Raw genomic sequence first — 26,921 nt, 5'->3', positions numbered from 1 at the left:
TCAGAACCTCCGAGGGAGTCCAGTGCGACCCGCCCTGCAGGGGCAGAGCTCCCCTTCCCAACCTTTCCAGGTTGTTTTCCGAGCGCCAGGCGTCGTGGGAAGCCTGGCCTCCAGAACGAAGCCCGAGCTGTCGGCATCGGGCTGTGGCTACTGGTCACCCAGTCCCTGCCAACTCGCCTCGGGTGTCACACGCATGCGCATGCACACATACAACACGCTCCGGCACATGCTCGTCCCCCACACACCAGGTGCTCGGGGCTGTCTGCCCCTCCCACTCGCCCACCTCGAACAGCCGGCCTCCCCAGCTGGTCCGGTGACCCCTCCTTCCCTGCCAGTTTCCTGGAAGGCCGCCCCGTCCCCCTGAGGCTGCAGGCTGAGGGCCCACACCAGCCTCACCCATGACCTCGGGGCCCAACACAGGGCACCGGGAATACCTTTTGACCTCGTGTGGGAGCCTGCCTTCCTAAGGGACAGCCGAAACAAATAAGGGGACAGCGGGATTTTCTAGCATTTTCTTCCATGCACAGGGTCAACCTGTGTGGCAAGAAGCCAGCCAGGGCCAACTCTAAGTTGGGGGGTGGCGACCACTTGGGGTCTGCAGGGCTGCCCACGGAGCCCCACTCGGTGAGGAGCCCACATGCCGGCTCCGCTCACTGTTCCCAGACAGCCCAAGGGAGACGAGCCTTTAAGTGCAGCTAAGAGGAAAGAAAACGCCGAGTATTGCTCCAGAGGGCGCCCAGCCGGGAGTCAGGGCCGGGAAAGATTGTTCTTTGCCCGGCACCTTGGCCAACCTCGGAGACAGCCAGGTAACCCCTCTGGGCCTCAGTTTCCCCATCTGGAAAACCAGAGGGCGGCTAGATGATTTCTAATGGGCGCTCCAGTTGTGCCCAGGCATGGCGGACCCTGAGGCTCTACCCTCGCTCTGAGCTTCAGTTTCCCCAGGAGAGGGCTTCAGGTCCCCTCCCCCGCCCCTGCCTGCGATCCGCCCCGGCCGGAGCACTTACCCAATGGGCAGGCCCCCTTCTGCAGCTGGCGCACCGGCGACCCAGAGACCTGCAGCGACCGCCGGCTGGCCGCCTGTAGTGCGCACACGTTGGCATAGGTGTGCCCGTCGGTGCCGCACACCGCGTGCGCCCAGCGGCAGCGACACACGCCGCGCACGCACTCCAGGCTGTCCCCGCACGGTGAGTCCAGGGGCCCGCCGCAGGGCTCGCTCTCGCTGGCGGCGCACACCAGGCAGCAGTTGCAGAGATCGGGCACGTAGCCGCCGGGGCAGCGGGGGCTTGGGCACCGCGACACATCGCAGCGCGCGGGGCACGGGGCCGCCTGGGGCTCCCGGGCCAGCGCCAGGGCGGCCAGCGCGGCCAGCAGCAGCACCCGCGCCAGCATAGCGGATGGGCGGGCAGCGGACGGGGACTCGGAGACCCGGCCCGAGGCCGGCGAGGACACCGAGGCCGCGTCCGGGCCAAAGGTCCGGCGCCTGCGTTGAGGCTGGGGACCGGCGCGGACCGCTTGCGCCAGCAGGCTCAGGAGGGCGGGTGCTGGCACTGCAGGGACATGACCGACGGGGACCGGGTCTCCAGGACAGAAGAGGCTCCCTCCAGGCCAACAGTCTGTGTGCAGCGGGCCTCACCGCATTTAAAGGCAAAACTCTAGCCGGCCCGCCCCCTCCGCCAGCCCCGCCCCAGCCCAAACCAGCCCCCGCCCGGCCTTCCAGGCCTGGACCCACCCGGCGGCAGAGGCAGAGGCAGCGGCAGCAGAACTGGGCCTTCCTGGTCTGGGAAACTCATAATGGACATGCTGGTGACCTGGAGGGGTGGAAGCAGCGGGGAGGGGAGCCACCAGGGTGCAGGTCTCAGGCTCCACTGGAGTCCCTGCGCCGGGCATGTCGGTGTCTAGGGTTCCAGGGGCCTGAGCTGCTCCTCCTCCCCAGCCTACCCCTCCCCCTTCCCCCCAACTCCCCCCAGGCCTCCTCACACAGGGCCTGTGCGACCCAAATCAGCGGTGATGGAGGTCCCTCTGACCCCAGCTGCCTCGGGGACAAAGCCTCAGGGAGCGCCTGCCCCTGCCAGGACTCCCGGGTCCTTAGAGCCGGGAGGGCGCCCTCTCCCAGGCTCCCAGCTCTGTGCCTCTGTCCCCTCTTTGCCATCTCACACGGGGGTGGGGGGACCCCACAGAGTAGACGGTGGGGTGCACTTTTTCTGCTGGGCACAAGGCTAACAGAAAATGGATGCTATTCCATTCTCCTTATTCCGTCCACAGCCTCTGAAGGGTCACTTTAAACTCAGCACCTTGCCCTGAGGGGCGCAGAGCCTGGTGACGAGGACCTGAGGCCACTACCAGGAGCTGGTCATCACTCAGTCCAAGGCTCCAGAGGCGGCACCACAGAGCGGTCGGGAGGAGACTCCCCCGGCTGCAGTCGGTGGGGTACCCGCGGGGAGCCCCTGGGCCCCCTGGTGAAAGCTGGGGAGCCCGGCTCAGAATGGTGTTTTTTAAATGCGCTCAGCAAACTCACAGCCTTGCAAGGGAAACAATGAGACTGGAATGCACTTAGTGAAATGAGGAATGAACCCACACTGTGCCCCGGGCTTCTCTGAACACGTTATCAGCCATCCCAGCTGGTGGCAGGTTAGCAGTGAGACTTCCAAGTAGCAGGGAACAGAGGGACGTCGGAGCTGCCCCGGTGACACAGTGTGGCGAGGGACACCTGTGCTCTTCCTGGGGGACAGGGTCTCAGGCGGGCTGTGGCTCAGAGCTGCCTCCCCACTGCAGGAAGCTTCGGGGGGAGATGCTGGTGAGAATCGAGATGTTTGTTTTCACACAAGTTCATGGGCACACAGGTTAGGAACCCTGGGCTCAGAGGCGGGGGAGAGTGGAGGGGGTGGGGTCTGGGGCAGTGAGGGGGTCCTAGTGTGAGGGCCGTGGGGCCCTCGAAGGACAGGCAGTGCCTGCGGAGGGGTCAGACAGGTGTGTTGGAGGCCCAGGTGTGAGCGCCCACGGAGTGGCGTGGCTGCGATGGGCCGCAGGCAGGCGGCCACAGGTAGGTGGGGTGCAAAGAGGGCCGGGGCCTCCCCCGGACGAAGGGCAATGGGCCAAGTGTTTCTGGGTCAGAAACCTGCAAGTGCATTTTGCTTTGGAGACGTTGGCAGGGGTGGGGAGTGGGGGTGGAGGCCTTTCCTTGGAAGAACCCTAAATGACAGGGTCCAGAGTTCACACTTCTAAACCTTTCTTGCTTAGATGGGGAAACCGAGTCTAGGGAGGAGGCAGGGCTGGCTGTCGCCGCTGACCGGAGCCCGCAGGCCCTGTCCTGTTCAGCACGGACAACACCTGCCGCTGTGCGGGCCCTGTGGGGTTCGGGGGGCTCCGCATGCCTCGTTTCACTCACAGATCCTGGCCTCTGGGGGTGGGGGCTGCGACCCCGGGAGGGGGGCTCTGGTCGGTGAAGGCCACCACATGTGGCGGGCTGGGACTCAGGCCTGGGTCTTCCTGCCCGTCAAGTCCTGCCTCTGGCCTGATCTTCACCACCACCCTGCAAAGGGGATGTTTTTTCCTTGGACAGAGGGGAAGCTGGGGCTGAGGGAAAGGACACCCAGGAGCTTCCCTTCTCCACTCGGAGCCTGGAGCTGTCCCCCGGAGTCCCCTTTGTTCTTCCCAGCCTGGGCTGCCAGCTCGAAGAGGTGCGGTGAGCATGGGCTGGCCCAGGCCCAGACTATTCTGTGTGGCTTCAAAAAAGGGAATCGGGTTCCAGAACCGGGGCGGTGAGGGATCCGAGGGAAGCAGCGCCCCCTGCTGCTCCCTCGCTTTCCTGCTTCTGGCTCTGCCAGTCCAACCAGCAGGGGCTTCTGCTTCGTTACCTGGGCTCTGCGCCTCCCGTGGGGGAGGGGTCCTTGGAGTGCGCCCAGGTGATGCTTTCTGCAGGTCGGGGGCTGCTCCTCCGGTCAGGCCCTGCAGGGACGTGGGGGCTGCTAGTGCGTCCGGGCACCGCGCCTGGCCCTCTCTCGAGTGTTATCACAGTCCCTTCTCCGACCAGCGCAGGGAGGCCGGTTCCACTCACACACACTTATCATTTGCTTGTTTGTGTTTACTCCTCTCGTCACCCCCAAATAGTTAAAGCTCTCACAAACGAGAACAAGATAAGGAGAGGCGAGAACCAGAGTGGGGCCGAGTGGAGTGGTAGGAACGTAATGAGAAGCCAGGGGTGAGGTTAAGGTGCACATCCTTATCACGAGATGCTGCCTTTGAGTGTGTGCCCATAGATGGTGCTCCGAGGCTCCTGGCAGCCAGGGCAAAAAGGGAAACAGGACGCCTGTGTGATGAACACAGCTGGATGCTTCAGAGCAGCCTGATGCGAATTACCGGGAGGGGAGGAGCGCTCCTCAGGGAGAGAACCGTGGGACGTCCGGACAGCACCTTCTACCTGGAGTCCTGTGGGAGACTCCTCCGTGCGGACTGCGGGCAAGGCAGACTGGGGATCCTGCCAGAAGCTCCGTGAGTCAGCTGGAGACTCTGCCAATCCTGGGGGAGGTGGGTGGGGAGCACCCACTTCTACAGTAGTGCCCAAGCTTGGTGGAATGACTTAGAAGCTAACTTAGGAGCAGGAGCCTGCTGTTAAGGTTGGTGAGAAGCGGCCTCCCTCACTCTCACGAGAATGCCTTCCCCATGCCAGTTCCCCATGTCCCTCTACCAACACACGTCACCACAGGTGGAGAGCCCCGCGAACCTCCCCCACGGGGTGGGCCGGGGCCCGCCCACACCTCGCAGCAGGGCCGGGGACTCTGGAGGAGCAGTGAACGCTGGGGGGAGGAAGGACGTTGGAGGCCTGTCTGTGAGGACCCCCGTGCTCTGGTGAGGGGCTCTCCGACCCAGCGTGTCCCAGGGGTCTGAGTCATTGCCCCCTGGCCTAGAGCTGGAGGACCCTGTGGGCCCGGGCATTTCCCACATGCCGGAGTCGTAGTGGTGTCCAGCGGTTTCCGGAGGCAGGGGCGTCCCCTGCAGACTCTGTCTATTTGAGCTTCTGGGCAGTGCCCTCAGGGGAACCCCCTGAGTTCTTGGGCCCAGGGGCTGCTGTCCGCAAGGCTCAGGGTCCCACAGCGGCGGGGCCACGCCTGACACCCCTTCAGATGGGGAGCGGCCATGTCCCATTAACCCGGGGGTGGCGCCTGCGCTACTTATGGTGCTGGGAACGGAACTGAGCCCTTTCAGCCAGGACCTGGTGGGGAACCAGGGCCTTCACCTCCCCCACCCCCCCCCCAGGGCCACCCCCAGCTCTGCCTGGAGCTGGACGGGTGCCACACGCATGTGGGGCGGCACCTGCTTCTCAGGCCACACTCTCCAAACTCGGGGCAGGCTCGGCATTTTGACTGGCCCCTTGTCTGGGCCCAGGCTTCTCATCGGATGAGTTCAGAGCTTACCACACTTTGGGGACCTGGAAGGCCATCCCTGGCCACACCCCGATGTGCGATAAGACGAGTCCTCTGACATGAGTGGGTGACTCAGAGGGTGGGCCCTGCTCCGGGCTGGGGTGGGGCGGGGTGGTGACGTGGGACACGCTCTGTCTGCAGCCCCCCCTTGACACCCCACGCTGACAGGGGGCCGCCCTCCTCGCCCCGCCTGGCCCTGGGCCTGGCCTGCAGGAGCGGGGAGGCGGGCACAGCAGTGGCCAGCACGCGCCCTGCTCTGGGGGCCCTGGGAAGCAGGTGCTATTACGTCCCCCATCTCGCAGGTGCAGTTGCCCAGGCACTGGGAGGGGGGGTGATGTGCCCAAGGCCACAGCACAGGGCTGGGCCCTCCCTGAAGTCAGAGGCCCAAAGGGTAGAGAACTTGGAAGTGTGAGGGGCCCATGGAGGGGTCTCAAGGCAAGAATCTGGGGGCGACTTGTAGGAGCTGGGGGACGCCAGCTGACAGCCTGCAAGAAAATGGGACCTCAGTCCTACAGCCAAAAGGGAACGAGTCCTGCCAGCCCCGAACTCTTGGAGAGACGCTGCACCAGGCCCGCCGACACCTGGAAACACAGGCAACAAAGGTGCTGAGGCCAGGATGCGGAGACCTGGCAGGACAGGAAGTGAGGGCACCGGTGGGAGGGTCCCTGGGGTGGGAGGGATGGAAGGGGTGTGGTCGGGGCCTCTGGGCCAGGAGAGCGGGGGCTGGTCTTCTCTCTTCCTCATAAGACGACAGCCCTTGGCTGGGAGTGACCTCGGCCCAAGCCCTTCTTGGAAATCACCCCCCCCCCAGCCCCATCCCCACCCCAGTTGGGCGTGAGCCTTCTCCTGGACCGGAATGGCCTCTCCACGTGGGGAGGACTGGTCCTGCCCGCCCTGTCTGGCCACGCGGCTTGCCCTGCCCCGCCGACTGCATGCTCTCCTGGGAGCTGCCTGGCCTCTCTCCCACTGGAGGAGCCGCCGTCTGTGCTCCTGGAGGAGCCGCCTGGTCCTCTCCGGGGCTGGGGGTGGCTGCCCCAGCAGAGCCGCTCTGGCCACCCGGTGTCACGGGCAGGGGTCTGCAGGGCACTCTCTGAGCCCAGGAACAGTGTCATCCCCACTGCATTGCTGCACGTCACAGGGAAGAGTGCCGAGGCTCAGAGAGGTGATGGGACTTGCCCAGGGTCACACAGCCGGCTCCAGTTGGAAGAGGGGGTCGTGGGGCGGGGATATCAAAGGCTGGCGTCACACGGTCACAGTCACAAAGGTGAGCCATTTCAGCCAGAAGGGGCCCCACAGGAGCCTACAGGCCCCACTCAGCATCTTCCAGTGCTTGCGCCCGTCTGGTGGGAGCCCCTCCTTCACCTGCCCCCACCCCTCTCAGCCTGGACTCTGGGCAGACCCCCAGCATCCACACCATGGCAGTGTCCAGCTCTGGAGGCAGGTCGCAGGGTCCTTCCAGAACTGCTCCCCATTCTCCCTATCAACAGGGGGCTGGCTTCCTGTTCTTGATCATGAAACTCAAGTGGCACTGAACCCAGAGCCAGCCAGGGGTAAATCCTGATTGGCTGAGCCCATGAGTCTTTCCCCCCCGCCTTCCTCAGTGATTGGTTTGGTGGTGCATTCTTTAACCCACGAGAGCCAATTCCATACAAGACTTTTGCTGGAGCAGTGCCTCCCCCTCCTGCTCAGAAAGACTCTTTCCCTGGGTGTGGGAGCCAGGAAAGCTGGGACTGGCAGCCCTCTGTGGACCCTGGGAGAGGAACTGAATAAGGAGAGAATTTATAAGGCCCTGCAGGGTGGATCTGCACCTGGATCATGCTGTTCCTGAAGCTGCTTTGTCAGCTCTAGGAGTCAGCAAATCCCCTAAGATGTTGAAGTCAGTCTGACTTGGGTTTCCTGTGATTACCTATAGCACAGACGGGTGTACAGGGGCCGTGCCCAGCCAGGCCCTGGGAGAAGACACAGATTCACCAGCAGAAGTCAGCTGCGCGTAGTGGGGTCCATAACCTACCGTTTTTAGAGCATCTACTGTGTGCCAGGCACACAGCACAAGGTCCCCATTTTACCGGTGGGGACCTGAGACTAAGAGAAGGGAAGGGGCTCACCCAGGACCGCGCAGCTGGGGTTCGCATCCTGCTTTGTCTCCATCCAGAGCCTGTGCGTCTCCCTCTGCCCAGGAAGCTTCTCCCAGACGCGGCATGTGCCCTGGGGCCCAGAGCCCAGCCACACTGAACATCCGGGACTGCGGGGCCACAGCGCTCTCTGGGTGGCACCTCTCAGGGATGCATCTAATGGGTGTGGCCAACGCCTGGTGCCTTGGGACCCATGTAGCCAGCTCCGCACCCAGAGCACCCAAGCTGTGCCCTGACCGCTGTGTGACTGTCAGCAGAGCCTTCCGCCACCCTGGTCCTCAGTCTCCTCCTCTGGAGAATGGGCGCACTTGGCTGCTGCCCTCTTGTGTACTGTCTCGGCCACTGCCGGGGAGCTGGCTGGCCAGACAGGAAAAAGTGCCACAAAAGAGGCAAGCCCACTGCTGGGGACACAGCCAGGCTGGGGCCGCTGTCCCCGCTCAGCTCCAGGCCTGCCCTCCACCACCCAGCGGACAGCCCCACCCTTCAGGACCCAGTCAGCTCACTGCCCGGTGGGGCCCAGCTTCGGGTCGGCCCTTCGGTGGCTGAGCTGAGATCCGCTTGCTGTCCCTGCAGCCTTCACACTTGCAGGAGGGGCGCGGCACAAGAGTGCTGCCCTGAAGGACACAGGGGCGGTGCGGGGGACGGGGGGACAAAGGAGCCTGTGGCAACCAAGCGGTGGCCCGGGTCCTGTAATTTTCTGGCACGACTGGCAGGAAGCTTGGGCCATGCGGCCGTCGCGGCGCCCCGTGCCAGAGAGGCCTCAGTGTCACCCCAGCCTCCGAGGCAGCTTGGTGCTGACACAGCACTTCCCCTCCTGCTCTGGCCCAGTGGCCCCCGGTGACCTCACCCCTGAGGCATGCCCTGTCTGCTGGGGAAGTGGAAGGGGCTCCTCCGCCAGCCCAGCCCAGGCCTGCCTCCCCCCCCCCCCGCCGCCCCCCCCCGTCATTTCCTGGGGCTCCCCCAGCCCTCTCCTTCCCTGAGGTGCGGGTTCCCCGCAGCAGCAGCTTTCTGCTCCCCCCCGACCCTCCCTCTCCGCCACCCTCCACCCTCCTTCTTCCACCCTCGACTCTTCCTCATCTTTCAGCGCTTGGTGTAGCCCCGCCTCCCCAGCCCTCGGGGTCAGGCTTGGCCCCTGGACTCACACTGGCCCCGGGCTTTCCCTCAGTGCCCCATGTGGCAGGTGTCACCTGCATTTTCCTGGGCCACCACGGCCCGGACTAAAACCATCCGCCTTGCCACACGCCAAGCCTGCATCTTGCAGGTGCTGCTCCCTGGCTCAGGCAGCCCCCCCTCCCAGGACGAGTCCCAGATGCGGGCCTGGCAAGGTTCACACTCCATTTGTTCTGTCCCCCGTGTTGCTGTGGTGCAGCCGACCTGCAGCCTCGTGGGACCTCACGGTGTACATGGCGTCGGTCTGACGTGTGTCTGCCTTGTAACACCGCCACCGCTGCCACAGCTGCCACCTCCGTCTCGTCACACAATCGCCGAGTCTGTTTTGTGGTGACAACACTTAAGGTTTGCTCCTTAGCAGCTTTTACGTTCCTGTGACCACCATGCAGTGCGTCACGTCCCCGGCATGTCCCCAGAACGTGCTCATCTTCTACCTGGGCGTCTGTGCCCGTGGACCAACGCCTGCCCCCCCCCCACGCCCTGCCCACCAGCACGTCCCCGCGGGTTCGGCCTTCTCAGGTTCCACTCATCAGAGATGCCCCCCTGCACTCTCTTTCTCGAACCCGTTTCACTTGGCACAAGGCCCTCAAGGTGCGTCCGTGCTGTTGCCAATGGCCAGATGCCCACGTGCTTCTGACCCATGTCGGAACTCCCGGGCCCCCCTCCCGGACCCGCCCTAGGGTCCCCACCCCTGGGCATGGAAGGGTGTCCTAGGTGGGCCACGCCCCAGGCACCAGGATCGCCTCAGCCTTGCCAGGAGCCCAGCGCCATGTCCCATGAACAGTGTGTGCAGTCACGCCACGGGGAGGGGTCTTCCACGGAATCCACTAGAAAGATGGCGCCATGGGCCAAGGTTTCCATGAACAGGGCCAGGCCTCTGGGACCCATCCCCAGCACCCTGGCCCTGCTCACCATGGTCTGGGCCGGGGGACGGTCACTCAGATACAAGCAGTGTGGTTCTGTGGCTGGGAGGAAAGTCGTGTGGTTGCTTGAACAAAACCAAGGACAGTTTCAAGGCGCCCCCCCCCCCCATCCAGAGGCGCCTCCTGCTCTGAGGGACCCGGGAGTGGGGGCGGGAGAGCGGATGGACCACAGACGGGGGCGGATTCTCACACAGGCTGCTGCGGGGTCCCCAGGGACTCACCGGAGGAAATGGCGAAGGCTTTGCCAGACATCGGCTGCAGGTGCGTCCCTCGGGGCGCGGGTGACACCGACACACTGTCTCCTTCCCCGCCGCACAGCGGGCCTTGGCGGCATGATGTCCTCCACATGCGAAAGGGGTCGCCGTGCCCCCCCCAGTGAAAAAGGGTGGCAGTGGTGCATGCCTGCCCACCCCCTGTCAAAGCTGGGGACCCTCCAAGGTGGCCCAGGCGGTGTGTCGATGGCCTCCCTGCTGCTAAACAGGCTTTGAGGGTGTAACTTTTAATAGTTATTTTCGAGTCCTGTTCATGTGTGTGCACACACATGTATGCGTTAAGTGTGGTGCCTGCATGCACACACATGTGCACTGTGTGAGGTGGGGGCCTGCCCCGTGGGTGGTCACTCTGCAACCCAGGGTGGGGGGAGTCTGTGTCCAACTCTAGCCACCGTCTCGCCAGCGGATGTCCAGGTCTCTAAGGCCCGATCCCAGCCTGGGATGAAAGCTCTTCCCAGCCCTGCGGTCCCGGGACTCTTTCTGGGAGGAAGAGGAGTAGACGGGGGTCCTGTGGTCTCTGGCCTGGGAACCCGAGGGCTCCGTGCTGCCTTCCGCTGCCCGGAAGGCCGGGTCCCCGGGGAGACAACTGGCTTTTCTGTTTACTGCCGGAGGAGCAGAGTGTGGCAGTGGCTGACAGAGGGCCACCTCTAGGTGCAGGTGAGGCACCGCAGGCCAGGGCGGCACAAAGCCCGCCGGGTGGCAGACCCAGCGAGCAGCACCCGGGGGCCCGGGCTGCGGCTCAGCCCCACAGCTGCCCCGTCCCGCCTCGAGGGCACGCTCCCGCTGGCCTCGCCAGGCCCCAGCCCCGAGGAGGACCCTGGTGACGCAGCAGCGCATTCGACACAAGCCCTGCCCTCAAGGAGACGGGGTCCAGGAGCATTTATTGAGCACCACTGCATTCGCCTGGGACAGCCGAAGGAGCGTGACTTCCAGTCTATGCTCCGCCAAAGTCTGCGCTGAAACCATCCCTGAGCCACGCACACCGTCCAGGCCGCAGCTCTGCTGTGCCAGCTGTGTGTCCTGGGGACGGGGCCCAGCTGTGTGTCCTGGGGACGGGGCCCAGCTGTGCAGGTGCCACTTTCTCACCCGTGAAGTGGGGGTGACGAGACAGCTCTCCTGACGTGCTGACGCAGCCACTCACTCAGGCAGCGAGCAGCCCTGCTCAGGGTGGGGGTGGGGACGGGGACTTCCAAACACCCAGGAGGGTCCGGCTGGCTCCCTCCTTGTCAACGAACTCGCCCTGTCTGTTTCTGTCTCAAGCTGTGAAAAGTAACTAATTTTATGAAACTTGTTCGTGAATAGCAGGGTTAGCATTATCTGACTGTGTCTAGTAATAAAGTATCATTGTGGATGATTTAGAAAGTAGCAAAGCATAAGGGGGGGGCGGGGGGGGAACTGGGTTGCAGGTCGCCCCCGCGCAGGTTAAAGGGAGGCCCTGAACGGGGCACGTCCCCATCCTGACCCGCAGAGTCCTGTGAACGCAGCGTCACTTCAGGACCTCGACACCACCCTGCCCTGCACTATCGGGGAGGCCCCTACGTAACAGTGTAACAGTGAGTGTCCGAGTGAGACGCACAGAGGAGGGGGAGGGGCAGGGGGAGAGGGGGAGGGGGAGGAGGCTTCCCGAAGATGGAGGCGGAGCCTGGGCACCATGCAGCCACCGCCCCCGCAATGTCTGGGGCCACCAGGAGCTGGGAGAGGTGGGAAGAACCCCCCCTGGGACCTCCGGAGGGGTGGCCATGTGGACGCCTTGGGCTCAGACTTCTGGCCTCCCAGATGCTGAGAGGACCAGTTTCTGTTGCTCTGGTTGCTGCGATCACGGTGATTTGTCTCTGCAGCCAAGGGTGGGGGGGGGCGGCGAACACTGGCCCCAGTCCCCATGGGCGAGCCGGTCCTCACTCACGCCGGGGCTGCTGTTCTCCCTCGGGTCTGCGAGGGGGCCGGGGGTGGGGGAGGGATTGAGTGTGAGTGTGAGTGTGGTGTGTGGAGGTGTGATTGAGTGTGTGACAGTGTGTGTGATAGGGTGTGCATGGGCTTGAGTGGGGTGTGAGAGTGTCAGTGGGGTGAGAGTGGCTGTGTGTCAGTGTGTGAGTGGGTGTGAATGTCTTTTTCATTCACTGGGCCTCCCCGTGTAACCTCTGCAACTTCTTCCAAACCAGGGGTTGTTTTAAAACGGGAGGTGAAAAAGCGTCGTTCCAGGAAAACAGAAGCCACGCCAGGCATTGGGGACAGGCGATGGCCCCTCGCCCGGCTCCCACGGAGACGGACAGTGAGGATGCAGGGGTGGTCCCGCCCCTGGTGGACCCTCCAGCTGCCCTCAGGCCCACCCGGCCCCTGGAGTTCCAGCTGGACTCTCAGCCCGGCCACAGGCACGTGGCAAGTGCCACGTCTTGCCACCGGTTTTCTGACTCTGAAAAGCGGTTCTGTTCCCCAGCTGCAGGGGAACAGACCAAGGCCTCAGGCCACGGTCACATAAATAAATCGTTAACAAGATAAGCAAAGTGTCAACACACACTCAAGTGACGAGGAGGCAGCAGTGAGAGCACCAGCCCCCCCCCAGACCGTGTCCAGGCTCCCACTCCAGCCTGACCACCCCAGGGTGCCTGTGGATGACACGCCGCCCTGGGTGCGGGTCGGGGCAGCCGGCCGCCACCGGAGAAGCCTGGCTCTGCCCTCCCGGGCCTCCGCCATGCTGCGTCCTGGAAACGCGAGGCCCGGCCCAGCACCCGTGCGGTGGTCCGGAGCAGAAAGTGGAGAACGTGCGTTTGTCCAGCACGCAGCCTGGCCAAGTCCTCCACGGCAGGAAGTCCAACAGCTTGCAGCTCGGCCTGTCCTCAGCGGAAATTATACACAACAGTAACTCACAGCAAAAAAAAAAGGCCCCGGGAAGGGGCGCCTAAGGGGTATCTTGGAAGAGGACGCCCTGCTCAGGGTTCGGAGCGGAAATCTCCGAATCTCCCTCCGTGTGGGCGCCAAGCCCTTCCCTGACCTGCCAGGTTACACCCGCCCAGGGGTCCCAGGGAGGCAGGGACCCCGCCCGGTCCCCAGCCCCGGAGGACCGCCTTTGGGGCTGTCCTCACGTACGACGTCCCCGAGGTTGCCCCGCTCTGTATACCCGTGTGGGGCCCCTCCTCCCTGCTCTCCCCTGGTCTCACCCTGTCCCCCCGTCTCTCACGCACCCTGCTTTGCAGTCTTTGTGTACCGGGTCCCTCGGTCCTTCCCTCTCTGGTATCTGTTCATTGGGGACATCCCTCCCCACCCCGGCTCATGAGACACTCTCACTTTTTGTGTGTTAGAAATTCACATGGTGTCTGCTTTTCCATACTGTGTGTTTTCATCTGAGAGCAAGGGCACTTTGAGGAGGTCCTGAGGCAGGGACCCCAATTCCCACGGGGCGGCCAAGCGCCCTGCACGGGCAGCATGAGGGGTCCCGCCTCGGCTCATTCAGTCCGAGGCTGCCTGGCGTTTCCTGGGCAGGGCTATCGGTCCCTGTCCCAGCGCTATTCGGTATTCATGAAATAACTTTATATTAAACCATCGGGCCTGGCAGGGCAAAGGCCGCGCCCCAACTCTTCCTCTTGTAACCCAGCGCAGGGTCGGCTGCACCCCGCTTCGCAAAGCCACTCCCGGAGACACAGGTACTGATGTAAAGGAAGTGGCATATTCAGGTGCTGGCCGCCTGGAAGGTGAGGGACTCTCGTGGCAAAGCCCACCTTCCCCTCTCAGGGCAGGCAGGGGCTTTTGAAGGAGGGGGAGGGAAGGCAGAACAAAGCCCTGGGCAGGGGCTGTGGGCCTGCGTCCTGGGCCTGTGACTTCAGCACCTGGCACCAGCAGGCACCACCACCTCACTCAGCCGGGCGAGCGTGTCGCCCGGAGTCCTGGTCACAGCGGTTTCTAGTAGGAGCAGGAACTGGAACGCGACCCCACGGGGACACAGGAGCTGCCCGGGAGCGGGGGCTTTCAGTGGCGGGCTGGTGCATCGCCTGCCTGGTGCATCGCCTGCCGAGTCCACGGCCCGGGAAGCGGAGCGGTGCGGAGTGGTTGCTCTGTTCCGCTCGCCTCCGGAGCAGCTGTTCCCAGGGCTCCTCCGGCCACATAAATCCTAGAAGGTTTATGAAGTTTTACATAAACCCTGTGGGATGTTGTTTTGGAATTGCCCGGAAGCCGTACGTCAACTTGAAGAGAACCGACATCTCTACTTACCACAGTGAGTTTTGGTACCCACGAGCACAGTAAATACTTGGTTAGATTTATTTCGGGGTATCTCAAATTCTTTGTGACACTCCACATTGTGTGAGCTTCAGAGCAGCCGTCCCAGCCACTCGCCGAGGGGCCCGCGCGTGCTCACCCTGCCCGGGGACCTCGGTCGGTCCGTGTGCCCCGAGCCTGCGCCTCTCTGGGGTTCTCCACGTAAACAGTCGTTTTGCCTGTGAGTAACGTCCACTTGTCTCTGTGACACTTCAAGTCTGTTTTTTTTTTCTTGGTTTGCTGCATTTTTTGGGACTTGACCTACAGGGTGACGTCGCCTAGAAGCATGGAAGCCACTGGCCTCGGCCCGGAACCCGGGAGCAGATGGCTCCTGCCGTCCCAGTGTGTGGTGTGGTGGGCTGTGCCCGCTGCCCAGTATCCGTCCCATGCAGTGGGGACAAAAGGCCACGGAGGACTGGTCCCGAGTGCATCCGGCCGGCACACAGGGCTCTGGGGGTTCTCCTGATCTGCCCCATGTGCTGGCTGGAGACTGGGGTGAGGCTCGAAGGGCTGTCCCCCACGGGCCAGGCAGAGGTGAGGAGGGGAGGGCCCCCTTCCTTGCCCCCCCAGCTTCCCCGGCCCTGGCAGGGCCCCTGGGGTGTGTCCCGAAAAGCAGACGTGATGTTGTTGGGACCGGGTCAGGGCCCGGCCAACTTCACACTTGGCCCGTGTTGGGAACGGGCGTGCCTGCTCAGCTGGGTCGGGACACCCGCAGTGTGCGGGGTCATGACCCCACTCCTTGGGTCCTCCCTTCCAGCCTGTGGTCCTCTGGAAGCCCAGGCAGGGCCAGCGCAGGGTGGGAGGGGGCTGGTGGGGTGGAAGGTGAGCAGAGAGCAGAGTCCCTGTCCTGCCAGGAAACTGCCCCCTCGGCTGCCCCCGATGCCCTCTGGGGCAGGGCCCTGCACTGAGCCTGAGACAGCTGGCCTCCCTCGATTCTTCTGGGAACCCAGCTCTGCCCTCCCTCAGCCTCACAGCCCCCCAAATTGGTAGGTTCCCAGAGAGGTTCCCTCAGCCTGCAGACGAGCCCATGCTGTTTGTTCTGGGAGGGACGCCCCTGTTTCCCGGAGACACCCCAGGCCTTGTATTCCCTCTTTCTGGGGCGCCTGCAAACCCAGCCCAGAGGCCGGGGTTGTGAAATCGTTTCTGGTTCTGGCTGGGCGGTGAAGGCTAGCTTCAGGAGCACAGCGGTGGGTGGACAAGGGCCAGGCTTGCAGCCCCCAATGGTGGCCCCTGGGGGCCAGCCCAGAGCCCCTCCGGCCCGGGGCCCTGGCCTGCTGGGGGCAAGGACCCCTGGGCTCAGCGGAGGCCCCTCAATGGAGCTGGAGGGTGGCCAGGAGCCTGTGGCGGGAGGCCTGGCCCTCCGCCCTCCTCAGCATCGGGAGTTCAAGTTCAACCTCGTGCACTTGTGCGTGGAGCCCGAGGCGAGGGCAGGCGGGGGAGGCGGGGGGCCTGTCGGGGTGAGCCTCCAGGTGGGGCTCCGGGCTGCAGGGACACCTGGGCTAAGCCTAGGTGCTTGTTACCTGTGCTTTGTAACAAAGGGTCCCACACTTAACAGCTGAAAACAACACCATTTATTATCTCAGTGTTTGTGGATCCGGAGTCGGGGCCCCACTCTCTGCTCAGAGTCTCCGCAGGCTGCGACTGAGGGACTGCTGGGGCTGTGATGACCCCCGAGAGTCAGGCCTCCTGGTGGCTGGCAGATTCCATCCCTGCTGCTGCAGGACTGAGGCCCACGTGGTGTTGGGAGCCGCTGGCCACACTGCTCAGCCTCTTGCTCGGGGCGCCCCCCATAGGAAGCTCGTCCCGTGGCTGTGGGCCTCTTGGAGGCCGTGGGAGAAGGTCTGTGGCCGCACCGCTCTCCCAGCTGGGAAGCCTGGCCCCTCCTAAAGGGTTCACCTGACCAGGTCAGGCCCACCTGGATGGCATCTCGTTTAAGTAACAGGCAACTGGTGAGAGACTTCACTCCCTCCTGCAAACGCTCTCCCTCCCCACGTGCGGGAACCCAGACGTTCCCTCCCACCCACGCTCCAGGGAGGGTTATAAAGAGCCCGGGTAGCGTCCTGCCTTCCGCCTGGGTCGGAACGCGCCAGTGTTTTTATTCCTGCCTTCGCAGCAGCCCCGTGAGTTTAACCACCCTGGGGGCAACGGCCAGGCGCTCCTCTTCTTAATAGCCTGGCAGGGACCGCTACCCTGCTATAGGCCCAGAAATCCAGGTGCCCAGAGGGCAGGCCCCTGCCACAGGAAGGACGCCTTCTGCGGGGCCCCAGGCCACACTGCCAGAGAGGCACAGCCTGGCCTGGCCGGGACCCACCCACCCCACTGCGGACATGTCCTGCGCCCAACAGTCCCCCGCCTGGGCCCAGGGCACTAGCAACCACTACCACAATGTCCCCAGATGCCACTGGGGTCCTGGACGGTGCCGCCTGGAGCCCTGGGGGCCCCCTGACGCCCCGCCCTGCACTCTCGCAGGGTCACTTAGATGCACCTCTCTGTCCATGTGGGACACCCTCTGTGGCCACTTGAACTCCTCCACCGATGGGGAGCTCACTTCTCCCAGAGGCGTTCCCACCTCCCGTCTCCCAGGAAGCCCACCAGTGGGGGGATCGGGGAGAGAAACCCCCTCTCCACAGAGAGGAACGTCCACCTCCTCACACCCCCATAGTGATAATAACAGCCAGTGATTCTGTGTGTCCTGGGGATAGTCACACTCCCTCTCTGAGCTATGGTCTCCTTATCCAATCCAGAAGCCGCCTTGGGTTGGCTCACACTGGCCCCGTGGATGATGTCGGAGCAGAGACGGAGGGTGCAGACAGCCAGACTGCATGGCGCTCCAGTGCCCCTCGGTCAGGAGCAGCGTGACTCCAGGCCGGGTGCTTCCCTGCTGCTGGGGGAGGTGGGTGGCAGAGCTTCCCCAGACCCCCCCCCCGCAATGAGTGTGATTTTGTGCCATCTTAGGGGCTCCCCCGGGAGTTCTCCACAGGGGCCCCAGTGCCCTGGCCTGCAGTCGTTGATGAGTTTGCACGCAGTAGGTGTGCAGTGAGCCAGTATGGGAAGGTGACTGAGTTAAGACACTGGCACCTTCTCCTAAAACCTGCCCGGTAACCCCCGGTGGGGCTCTGGATTTGGTGCCCATAGGGCACGGGGCTGAGTGCCGACTCAGTGCCAGGCATGTGCCCCCCTCACGGCCACTCTGCTGAAAAGAGGGCTCTGGGGCTGCTGCCCGGGGTCCTGACCTTGGGGGCCTGGGCCCAGCCCATCAAGCCCCGGCCTCTACCTGCCCACCCCTCACCTCAGCCACAGACGGGGGGCTGGCTGCCCAATGTCTCGAGGTCTCTCTGTGCCCAGCACACAGTCTCTCTTCATCCTCAGAGCCTGGAGGTGCGGTTTGTCTTTGGTGACAGACAGGTTACCAAAGAAGAGACCGAGGGGTCTAAGTGGTTAAGCTACTCGGCCAGAGGAAGGCAGCCCTGGGTCTCGTGCTCTGTAGCCGCGTTTGCCCGCGCCCTTTCCACAGAAATAAGTATCATTCTAGGAACCAGGCCGCGATTAGCTGGGATCTATGCCGAGCCGAGCCAAGCCGGCTGCTGAGGTCCTCGCTTCAACCCGGTGCAGGGTCTGCCCGCCTCCTGTCAGCGTCACCAGCTGGCACTGGGAGAAATAAACTCTGTCCCCACCGATCCCACCACCTGCAAGTGGGGGGCTGGAATCTGACCCCGGGGTGTGGACGACTGAGCCTCCCCCCTGGACCTCCAGGACGGCACTGGGGGCCCGGGAGGCCAGTGCCTGAAGTGCACTGGGGGCTGTGGCCAGATGGGGAGGGTGCGGGTGCCGAGGCCACGCTGTCCGAGGCGGGTGGTCTATGGGTGACCTGCTGCGGGTCCCACCCCACCCGAGTGGCTGCAGGCCCAGGACTGGGGTGCTGGCTGGCCGGTCGCAGGCCTCAGGGATCTGTGTCCCCGGGGCTACTGTGACAGGCGCTTCCTCAGGCCTCCTGTTGTCCACTGCAGTGTGGCCTCCTCCCCACTTTCAGCCCAGCCATGGAGAAGGCGGACTGGGGTCAGGGTTAGCTTTGTCAGCAACTCTGCAGGGACGGGCTCCTTCCCCTGGGTGTGGGTTCTGGAAAGCTCTCTGCTGCCCCCTGGTGGGAGGCCTTCAGCTCTGGGCCGGGTTCTGGGGCTCCAGGTACCCCAGGACCAGAGGAGTAACGATGGATCTCCCCTGCTCCCTGCCACTGGGCCCCTGGGCTCCACCACCTGTCCCGGGTGCACACCCAGACCCAGGACGAAACCAGCACTCGGCCCACACCAGTGAGCCCCCTCCCGGCCTTGGTCTCCCCTTTTGTGAACAGAGGCTCTGGGGAGAGGGGATGAGAAGTAACTGCTTCCTGGGTGCAGGCTTCCTTGGGATGAGGCCCGTGTCACACAGGGGTGGTGGCCGCTCAGCATCACGAATCGGAACAGTGCCACTGAGCCTGTCACTTGAAGAGGTTGGTTTTATGTTGTGTCAATTCCGCCTCATTCACAAAATAAGTTAAGAACAGAAGCGCCCTGTGGGCGACAAGGACCTGGACACGCCCCCCTGGGCCTGGGGCTCCCTGTCTGGAAGTTGGAGGAGGATTTCAGTGAGGATGCTGGGGTTCTCACCCTGGGCTGGTGGGAGCAGGCGGGTGGGGCCGGGGTGGGCGGCAGGCCTCCAGCCTTCCTCCAGGCAGGCGGACCCTGACGTGCTAACCTGCTCACCGCGCTGATCTCTGGGGCTTGGTGCCAACCGTTGTGCCGTGTGCCCGTGGGCGAGGCACCTGCCCTCTCTGGCCCTCTGTTTTCTCAGCTGTAAAAGGGGCCCACAACGGCCCCAACCTCACAGGGACACCTGGAGGTGAAAGGCAGAGCGCAGTGAGGGCTCTGGGAAGGGAGGGGGAGAGTGACTTGCCCAAGGCCACACCCTGAGTGGCTGCCGTTGGACCTGGCCTGGGTGCCTTGGACTCATGGCCCCCCACTTATACCTGAGGGCAGGGCGCAGCAGCAGCGTGGCCCCCTGGACAGGGCCTGGCCCTGGGCGCTGCCTGCGGACTCGAGGAGCTGACTGCAAGAACGTTTAGTGCTGCTCGGCCCCCCCACCTTGTTTCCCAGAAAATGAGCCACCAGGCCCCACTCCCAGAGGACGGGCCCTCAGGGCGGGTGGCCGGAGGCCAGCCAGGGTGCCCGCCCCCAGCGGTGCTGGGGGGCCAGGTTGACCCTGCGGATGTTGAGCTCAGAGGCGAAGGCCCGGGCCTTCTGGTAGAAGAAGAGAGACTTCTCTCGGTCCAGCAGGAAGTTGTGGTAGATGGTGGCCAGGCGTGTGTAGATTTTCATCTGGGCCTTCTTGTGGCCCAGGTCCACGGCCGCCGCCAGCGCCAGCTGGTAGTACCCGGCTGCGTCGAACGGGTCCTGAGGGGCGGACGTGACATTTAGCAGGGACTGCACGTGAACTGACCCTGTGTCTGAGTAGGGGGCGGGGCGAGCTGCTCCCACGCCCCCCTCGGCATCTCCACCCACACTAGTCACCACACACTGGCTGCAGCCTGCTGCAGGCAGGACCCCTGCGAGGCCAGAGGCGAAGGTGCCCCTGGTGGTGTTCTGGGAGGAGCCCACCTGCTCCAGAGTGGCTGCCTGATGTCTGGGGGCGCACCCGAACATCTGCGTGGGCCTGGTCACCCCGAGTCCCTCCCGACCCCCTACCCAGAGCCTGCTCTGGTTCCCCCTTCCCTCCCTGGAGCCAGGGCCTCTCACCCTGTAGTCCGCTCCCCTAGCTCCTCCAGCCGCTGTCTTATCCACGCAGCCCAGGCTGCCCCCTCCACCCGGAGACCCATGTGGCTTCCTCCTGGGCTTCTGCCATGAGGTGGGGCCTGGCTGCAGTTCCCAGAGCCCCCCACAGGGCCCACCCCAGCCCAGGGCCATCATGGCTCCTGTCCCTCCAGCCGGTGTCTGCACTCAGGCCAGCACAGCCGGGCCCCTCCAGACACACAGCCCTGCAGTGTCACCTCTGGAAGCTCTCCGAGTGATTTTGATGGGGCGGGACCACCCCCGGACCCCCACTCCTATTTCAGAGGCATCTTTGTCTCCATCCCAAGGTCCCAAGTCAGGATACCCCCCCATTCCTGTCTCCAACCGCAGCCTGGAAGTCTCAGAGTTGGGGTCGCACAGAGCTCAGCTGCAGTGGGGACTCCCACTGTCCACAGGGCCCCCAGAACCGCCTGGCTCCAGCACAGCCGGAGGCCGCAGTGACCACTCCTGACCAGCAGGTGTCGCTAGCACACAGCCAAGGCGACCAGCTCTGATGTGCCTGCCTGGACTGGTGTCCCTGCCTGGAACCCCGAGGCAAGTCACCGCCAAGATTCCTCCTGTGAAGTGGGATGATTGTAGCCACCCTCCCCAGGCGATGGGAGGATTCAGCGTGGCAGGAGATCCCAAGAAGAGCTCTGCACAGACTGGCAGGCTTCCTCGAAGAGGTGCCAGGCTTTGGGTTAGATCTTGCATCATAGAAATAATGGTGAGACCCCCCCCCCCCTCCCTGGAGGTCCTTTTCCTCTCCCACATGTCTGTGGCTAACTCCTGTTCGATTGTCCAGACTCAGCACTGTGTCACCTCCTCCGGGAGGCCCCCCCGGTTATACTTCCTTTCGTCCTTTACCCAGTGGCTGCTGCCCTCTGTTCCCATGTCAGCCTCCTCCACTGACCCTGAGCTCTAAAGGGCAGGGCCTGGCCCTGCTGGGAGCTCGGACAGTCTGCTGACCACACCGGCTCCCCACAGCCAGGCCCGGCGCCCCTGGGGCCTGGGACTCACCGGACAGAAGACCTGGACCCAGGCCTCTGGCACTGAGTGGAGATCCCACCTGAGGCAGGAGATGGTTCCCTGTTCCCTGATTGCCGGAGCCCCGCGCCCCTCCCCGCACTCACCTTCAGCTGGTAGAAGGTGATGTCTCCGAGCGCCAGGTACACTCGGATGTAGTACAGCGTCTCCTCGTCGAACTCCAGCGGCGAGCGGCAGAGCGAGAGCGCCTTGAGGTAGAAGTGCTCGGCCAGCTCGCCGTGGCCCAGCCGGTGGTGCAGGGTGGCCAGCCGGTGGTAGGCCACCCGCTCATTCAGACCGTCCCCTGGAGATGCAGGAAAGGGCCACACGTGAGGACACGCTGCACAGGCGGCAGGGCCGCAGGCCCGTCAGGAGTCTCACTCTTCCCGTCCGTGAGGGGGGCCCAGTAATGCCTGTCCCCTGCCTGCTGCAGGGCATGGTAACATTGAGAACTTGGAGGCTCCGCCTCCAGGCCTGCATGGGGTGCTTTGGTTGCTGTTTTGGACTAGGAGACCCCAAAAGCCATTCAGTCTGAACCTGCCAGTGCCAGGGCTCTGGTCCACCTCAGATGTGACATCTGACCCTCCTGGTGTATCAGCTGCAGCCCCGCCCCATCCTTGGGAAGTCATCAGACCAGCTGCGCCCACCTCCCCTTCCAGGTGGGTACTTTGGGGCCTGCGTGCAAACCCTGCTTCACACCCTCTGTGCGCCCGGCCCTCTCAGTACAGTCAGGTACCGGGATGGAGGGACGCTCAGCACCGAGGGGCTGGCTTCTGGAAAGGGGACTGGGACTGTGCCAGCCAGAGGACAGCAAGGGCTGCCCCCTGCGGGGAAGGGCCAGAACATGCCCTGGCAGGCTCAGGGCTGCTGAGAAGCCTGGAGTGTCTGGGATGTAGGGCACAGTGGCTGGTCTCCCGGTTGGCGAGGGGAGGGATGAGGAGCCACTGAGCTGGTCACATCCAGCCACACAGGGAACAGGCCCTGGCAGGGGCTGGGAGGCAGGCTGCAGCTCCTCTCTGCCCACTCACACGGAGAGGGCAGCCCATGGATGGATGGATGGCCAGTCCCACCCTGCCTCCCATTCACCTCCAGCTCCGGCCCTCCTGATCTCTGATGTGGAGGCTGGGCCCAGGGGCACGGGGCTCACCCAGGGAGATGCTGAGAGCCAGGGCCACGTGGGCGAACTCCAGGCCCTCCTGCGCCATCCCCAGTTCCGCCAGCAGTGCCACCAGCTTGTTGCACAGCCGAAGCTCTGCCTCCTGGTTCCCTGTGGTCACAGCTAGTGGCAGCGCCCGGTCCTGTCCACACAGGCAGGGAGGTCAGGCCACCTCTTACAGTGGCCAGCCCACACCCAAGACCCTCAGAGCCCCAAACAGAGTGCTGGGAGCTGCCCACCCTCACCGTCCCACTGTCCCCTGATGGAAAGGTCAGCTCAGAGAGGTCCTGACACCCACAGGGCCATGAGTAAGTGGGGTGTGGCCGGCAGGACACCTGTCTACACTGCCTCGCTCAGACCAGCCGCTCTGCTCCTGGGCAGTGAGGGCCTGATCGGGGGTCCAACACCCTCTGTGCTCTGCAAACGCCACGTCTATCTGGACCCCAGGGCTGAGCCGCCTGCCAGGAGCTGGACAGACGGGAGGGGAGAAGCCGCCCTCCCTAGGGGCCCGTGCAGACTGGGCCCTGGTCCCCATCCTCCTGCTGTTGTGCTCTGTCCTTTGGCATACCCCCCTGCTTCTCGGAGCCTCAGCTTCCTCATCTGTAAAGCAGGGATGGGCTGACACCCCGGGGTCATTGGAAGTGACTGGGGTGTGCACTGCAAGCCTGTGTCTGCCTGTGGCCCTCACGGCCCTTCCTTCCCGTCCCTGTGGGTGGGAGCCAGGGGGTCATGACCCTCCCAGACAGCGCTGCCTCCTGGGAGGCACTGCCCTGCAGTACCTGTGCCTCGGCCCACCCAGGATGCCCACTGGGCCTCCCCCCGCCCCCGTACCGCCCCCAGGCCCCTCACCCTGTAGAAGGAAACGGCTTTCTCTCGCTCCCAGGTCCCGTTGAAGAAGATGTCTCCAGCTGCCTCAAATAGCTCCAGCCCCAGGTTGGGGTCCCCCGTGTACAGGGCCGCATCCTGAGCGACCTGTGGGGATGCGGCGCCTCTCGTGAGACCCCCAGGGCGCCAGCAGGGCGGGGGCCCGCCCACCTCATGGGGACCTGGCAGCCACTCCTGGCCACCCTGGAGCACTTGTGCGTTGGGGGCCTTGTCCCTCACACCTTTCAGGAGTGACTAGTCCTGTGCACCTCGGGCTCATCGTCACCCAGTGGTGTGAGGGTGAGCCGTTCAGCCCTGTGTTCCCGGAGGAGGCTTGTCCTGGTACGGGCCCAGAGCCGGCAGGCATGGAGCCTGGTGCAGGGCTCAGAGGCGGCTCCCGAATCCCGCCGCCGTGCCCAGACCACGGCACCCTGCACTCCGGCCTCGTGGGGTTCCCGCCCCACTGTTTGTGCTCTCTGTCCCTTAGCAACACCCGATGGCACGTATCTGTCCATCTTTCCACCAGAGAACTGCGGCTCTTGGCTTCTCTGCCGCGTCTGGGGCCTGGCACAGTGCCTGGCGCATAGCAGGTGCTCAACAAGTGCTACTGAGGAAATGAGAGGACCAGACCCTGCTGGCAATCCAGCCACACCCAGCCGTGGGCAGTCCCGGACCTGCCGCCCTCCTGTGCACCTCTGGGCCCTTGTGCCTGTGAGCCCTGCTGCTGGACCCCCACTCGCTGCAACTCGAGGCAGCCTCACTGACCCCGGGCAGACAAGAGCACACCCTCCCGTTCTTTTCTGCACCCTCTCACCCTGCTGAGGCCCTGGGGCCCCAAGTCAGTCCTGTTCAAGGGGCCTTTCCCCGCAGCCGGAAACCGAGGACCTGGGAGCCTCAGCCCCTGGCCTGGGGAGGTGCAGAGCAGGTAGTGGAAAAGGAGACACCTCACAAGGATTGTGAACCTCCCAGTTTGTCCCAAGTCACGCCATGTTTAAAGGGGCGTGCCACATGATGCAAGAGCAAGCCGTGGGCACGCTGTGTGCACACGTGTGGAGCTTTTGCTGTGTATCAGCACAGTGGGGGCGTCTGTGAGGGCATATGCCTCTGGCCCCCAGGAGCCGAGATGTCTGTGGAAGATGCTGGGGGCTGCGGGGCAGGGGGCGGAGTCTAGGGGAAGCGGGGAGGTGGCATGGGCATCTGGTGCGCAGCTCAGCAGTGGCTTAGGGATGACTGAGTGAGTGAATGTGCACCCACACTCACACCTGGATGTGCAGGTGCACCAGCCCCCCCCCCCTCGCACCTGGATGTACAGGTCCACCAGCTCGTTCTGCTGGAGGAGGTAGTAGATCTTCCCAGCCTGCAGCCAGGCGTATGCCTCCTTCTCCTTCTCCTGGAGGTCAATGAATATCCCCAGACTGCGCTTGGTGTAGTCCAGTGCCGACTTGTAGGCCCTGGAATTAGACGCAAGGGTCAGAACAAGCCCCCTGAGGCCGGCTGCCACGTGGGAGGGAACTGGGCTCTCCCGAGGGCCAGGCCGGTGCTGGCGACGAGTGGGAGCGGAGCCTGCCCCGCCCAGGCTGAGGGAGAACGCAGAGCACGCAGGCTGCAGGGCGCGTCTGGCAAAGACGGGAGGCTCTTTGGAGGGACACGTTAGCCAGGTGTCCGGGAGGCGTGCGCTGTGCTGACTCCGCCCACCAACCTGTCTGGGCCCAGCAGGAACCGGGCACTGGGTGGAATCCAGAGAGCATCTGGGCCGAGGCTCGGACTGGAGGGAGCCGCAGCCGCCCACAAGCCGTAATCACAGGAGGCTGGACGCTGCTCCCCGCTGTGAACTCGGGGGTGGCGCCAGGAGCAGGCACTTCCAGCACACTCCGGTCTGGGGACCCCACTTTGAGAAGCGTGGGTCCAGGACACTGGCCCACGGGCTCTGCCATGAAACCCAGGCCCAGGACTGGCCCTGCCAGGCCCTGAGGAAGCCCGGCTCCTCCCTCTCTCCGAGAATCCCCACACTGAAGGGCTTTGCCGGGCCCTGTGGGCTGCGTGGCTCCAGCCATCTGTCACCCCACCTGGTCAGGAAGCTCAGTGTGGGCTTCACAAGGGGCACGTGACCCTGAAGCCCTGCCCCAGGGGAAGCTGATGGGGCAGCCAGCTTCTGTGCTCCTGTGCACGAGACCCCTCCAGACAGAGGTGGCTGCTGTCCTCATGTCCACACTGGGCCCGTGCGAGCAGGCACAGGGCAGGCGGACGTCAGCTTACAGAAGCCACCGCCGCAGAAAGAACAGCCCAGGACATGCTCAGCCTACCCCGGGAGGGGTGCAAGCGGAGACTGAGGACAGGTGACAGGGGACTCCTCTGTCATCATCAATCCGCACGACCCCAGGCCTGCCAACTGGGTGCTTGCTGGCACTGGGCACCCGGGAGGCCAGCCTAGCGTCCTCGCCACCCCGCCGCTCCGCAGAGCCAGGCCTCACCGCTCAGTGCCCAGGGACAGGTAGAGCTGGCTGATGGTCTCCAGGAGCTTCCCCTCCAGCGCCTTGTCAGCCACCCTCCGGGCCAGTGCGAGCTGGAACTCGTGGTAGACGACGCACTGGGCCGCCCTGGGCTTGACCGCACTGTAGAAGTGACACAGCCGCTGGACGGCACGCAGCTGGCCTGGGCAGGGCAGACACAGGGAAGAGGTCGAGGTCATTCATCACGGCAACGTAAGGGCCCTGCTGTGTGCCCGCCTCTCCCACACCTCTGTGAGCCGGGGTCCTGGCAGGCTGGGAACCCGAGCCCAGACAGGCTGAGGAATCTGTCTGAGGTCCGGCCAGGGCCAGGCTGGCCACGTTAGGGGTGCTGGAGAGACGGCACAGCTGTTTTGATGAACCCCAAGCCTGGGGTCCTGGCCAGACTCTCCCAGCAACACGCCTGGCTCCTGCTTTGCAGAGCTCCTCCGGCCAGGACAGCTGGTCACGCCGAGCTGATGAGGCTGGACACCAGCATTCCCATGGGGCAGGTGGGCCGGCTGAGCCCCAGGTCAAGCCCCCCCACGCGGGGGAAGGGGGTGCCAGTTCCGTCTTGGCGTTCCAGAACCGATGCTCTATCCAGACGCCAGGCTCCCAACCACAGCGTTAGTTGCCTAGTCTGAAAGCAGGGGCCTGGGGCCAGTTGAGAGCTTTGTCTGTTAAAATGGTCCACAGCCCTGGCCAGGTGGCTCACTTGGTTAGAGCGTCGTCCTGATACGCCGAAATTCCAGGTTCGATCCCTGGTCAGGACACATACAGGAACCGACCAATGAGTGCATAAGTGGAACAACAAATACGTGTTTCTTTCTCTCTTTCAAATCGATAAATATAAAAAGTTTTAGAAAGATTCAAAGACATAATTAAAAAAATAGACAATAGAAAAACTGAAACATCGGCGAAACCAGGAGCTGGTTCTTTGACAAGATGAACGACATGAACGACTCTGTAGCTGGACCGACCGAGGGAGACAGAGGGGCGCCAACTGCAGAGGTTGGACTTTGTCACCAGGGTCACGGCCTCGCGGAAAGGAAGGGGGATGACAGACTGCTGTGCGTCACGCACGCAGGCTTATCATATGACCAGAGAGAGGGGACAAATGCCTAAGAGGACGCCAGTGACTGAAGCAGCCTAAACCACGGCCTGGAACAGCACCAGGTGGCCCTGGGGGGTCACCCAGCCCTCGTCTCCTTGCTATTCAGTACGGGGGTGGCAGCGGGGAACAACGGGATCCCCCAGGTGCCCCAGCTTCTCTTTTCCAACTCTGATCCCCGAGTGCCCTGAGGGGCCCGCAGGGCCACTGGCCGGCCCCACCCGCACCTGCCTGAGGCCACAGGTCCCCAGTCCCCTGGCTTGGCTCGTGGCTCTTTCTGGAGGTTCTGGGGGGCCCTGCCAGCCTCAGAGA

General features: G+C 64.0%; 2 protein-coding genes across 10 annotated transcripts in view; both read right to left on the bottom strand.

Annotated features, from left to right (window-relative positions):
- The window catches only part of HTRA3 (HtrA serine peptidase 3), a 28,386-nt gene extending 26,760 nt beyond the window's left edge, over nucleotides 1–1,626 (bottom strand). The window contains exon 1 of one of the 2 annotated variants that reach the window (XM_037126978.2): nucleotides 1,005–1,626. In XM_037126978.2, the coding sequence (XP_036982873.2) occupies nucleotides 1,005–1,389 (385 nt within the window). In that variant the 5' untranslated portion in view covers nucleotides 1,390–1,626. The remainder of the gene's footprint in view (nucleotides 1–1,004) is intronic. The other variant, XM_037126980.2, reaches the window with a different exon arrangement.
- A 14,087-nt stretch (nucleotides 1,627–15,713) lies between these two features.
- The window catches only part of SH3TC1 (SH3 domain and tetratricopeptide repeats 1), a 39,540-nt gene continuing 28,332 nt past the window's right edge, over nucleotides 15,714–26,921 (bottom strand). For all 8 annotated transcript variants that reach the window (XM_053672346.1, XM_053672345.1, XM_053672351.1 and 5 more), the window contains 6 exons: nucleotides 25,484–25,664; nucleotides 24,313–24,463; nucleotides 22,998–23,120; nucleotides 22,140–22,290; nucleotides 21,100–21,296; nucleotides 15,714–19,591 (listed from right to left, as the gene is read on the bottom strand). In XM_053672346.1, the coding sequence (XP_053528321.1) occupies nucleotides 19,334–19,591; nucleotides 21,100–21,296; nucleotides 22,140–22,290; nucleotides 22,998–23,120; nucleotides 24,313–24,463; nucleotides 25,484–25,664 (1,061 nt within the window). In that variant the 3' untranslated portion in view covers nucleotides 15,714–19,333. The remainder of the gene's footprint in view (nucleotides 19,592–21,099; nucleotides 21,297–22,139; nucleotides 22,291–22,997; nucleotides 23,121–24,312; nucleotides 24,464–25,483; nucleotides 25,665–26,921) is intronic.

This window comes from Artibeus jamaicensis, unplaced genomic scaffold, assembly GCF_021234435.1.
Source record: "Artibeus jamaicensis isolate MK-2021 breed Jamaican fruit bat unplaced genomic scaffold, CSHL_Jam_final contig_76, whole genome shotgun sequence".
NCBI classification, from domain to species: domain Eukaryota; kingdom Metazoa; phylum Chordata; class Mammalia; order Chiroptera; family Phyllostomidae; genus Artibeus; species Artibeus jamaicensis.
Note: the sequence above shows the minus strand (reverse complement) of the source record. Positions and strands in the feature narration are given on the sequence as shown.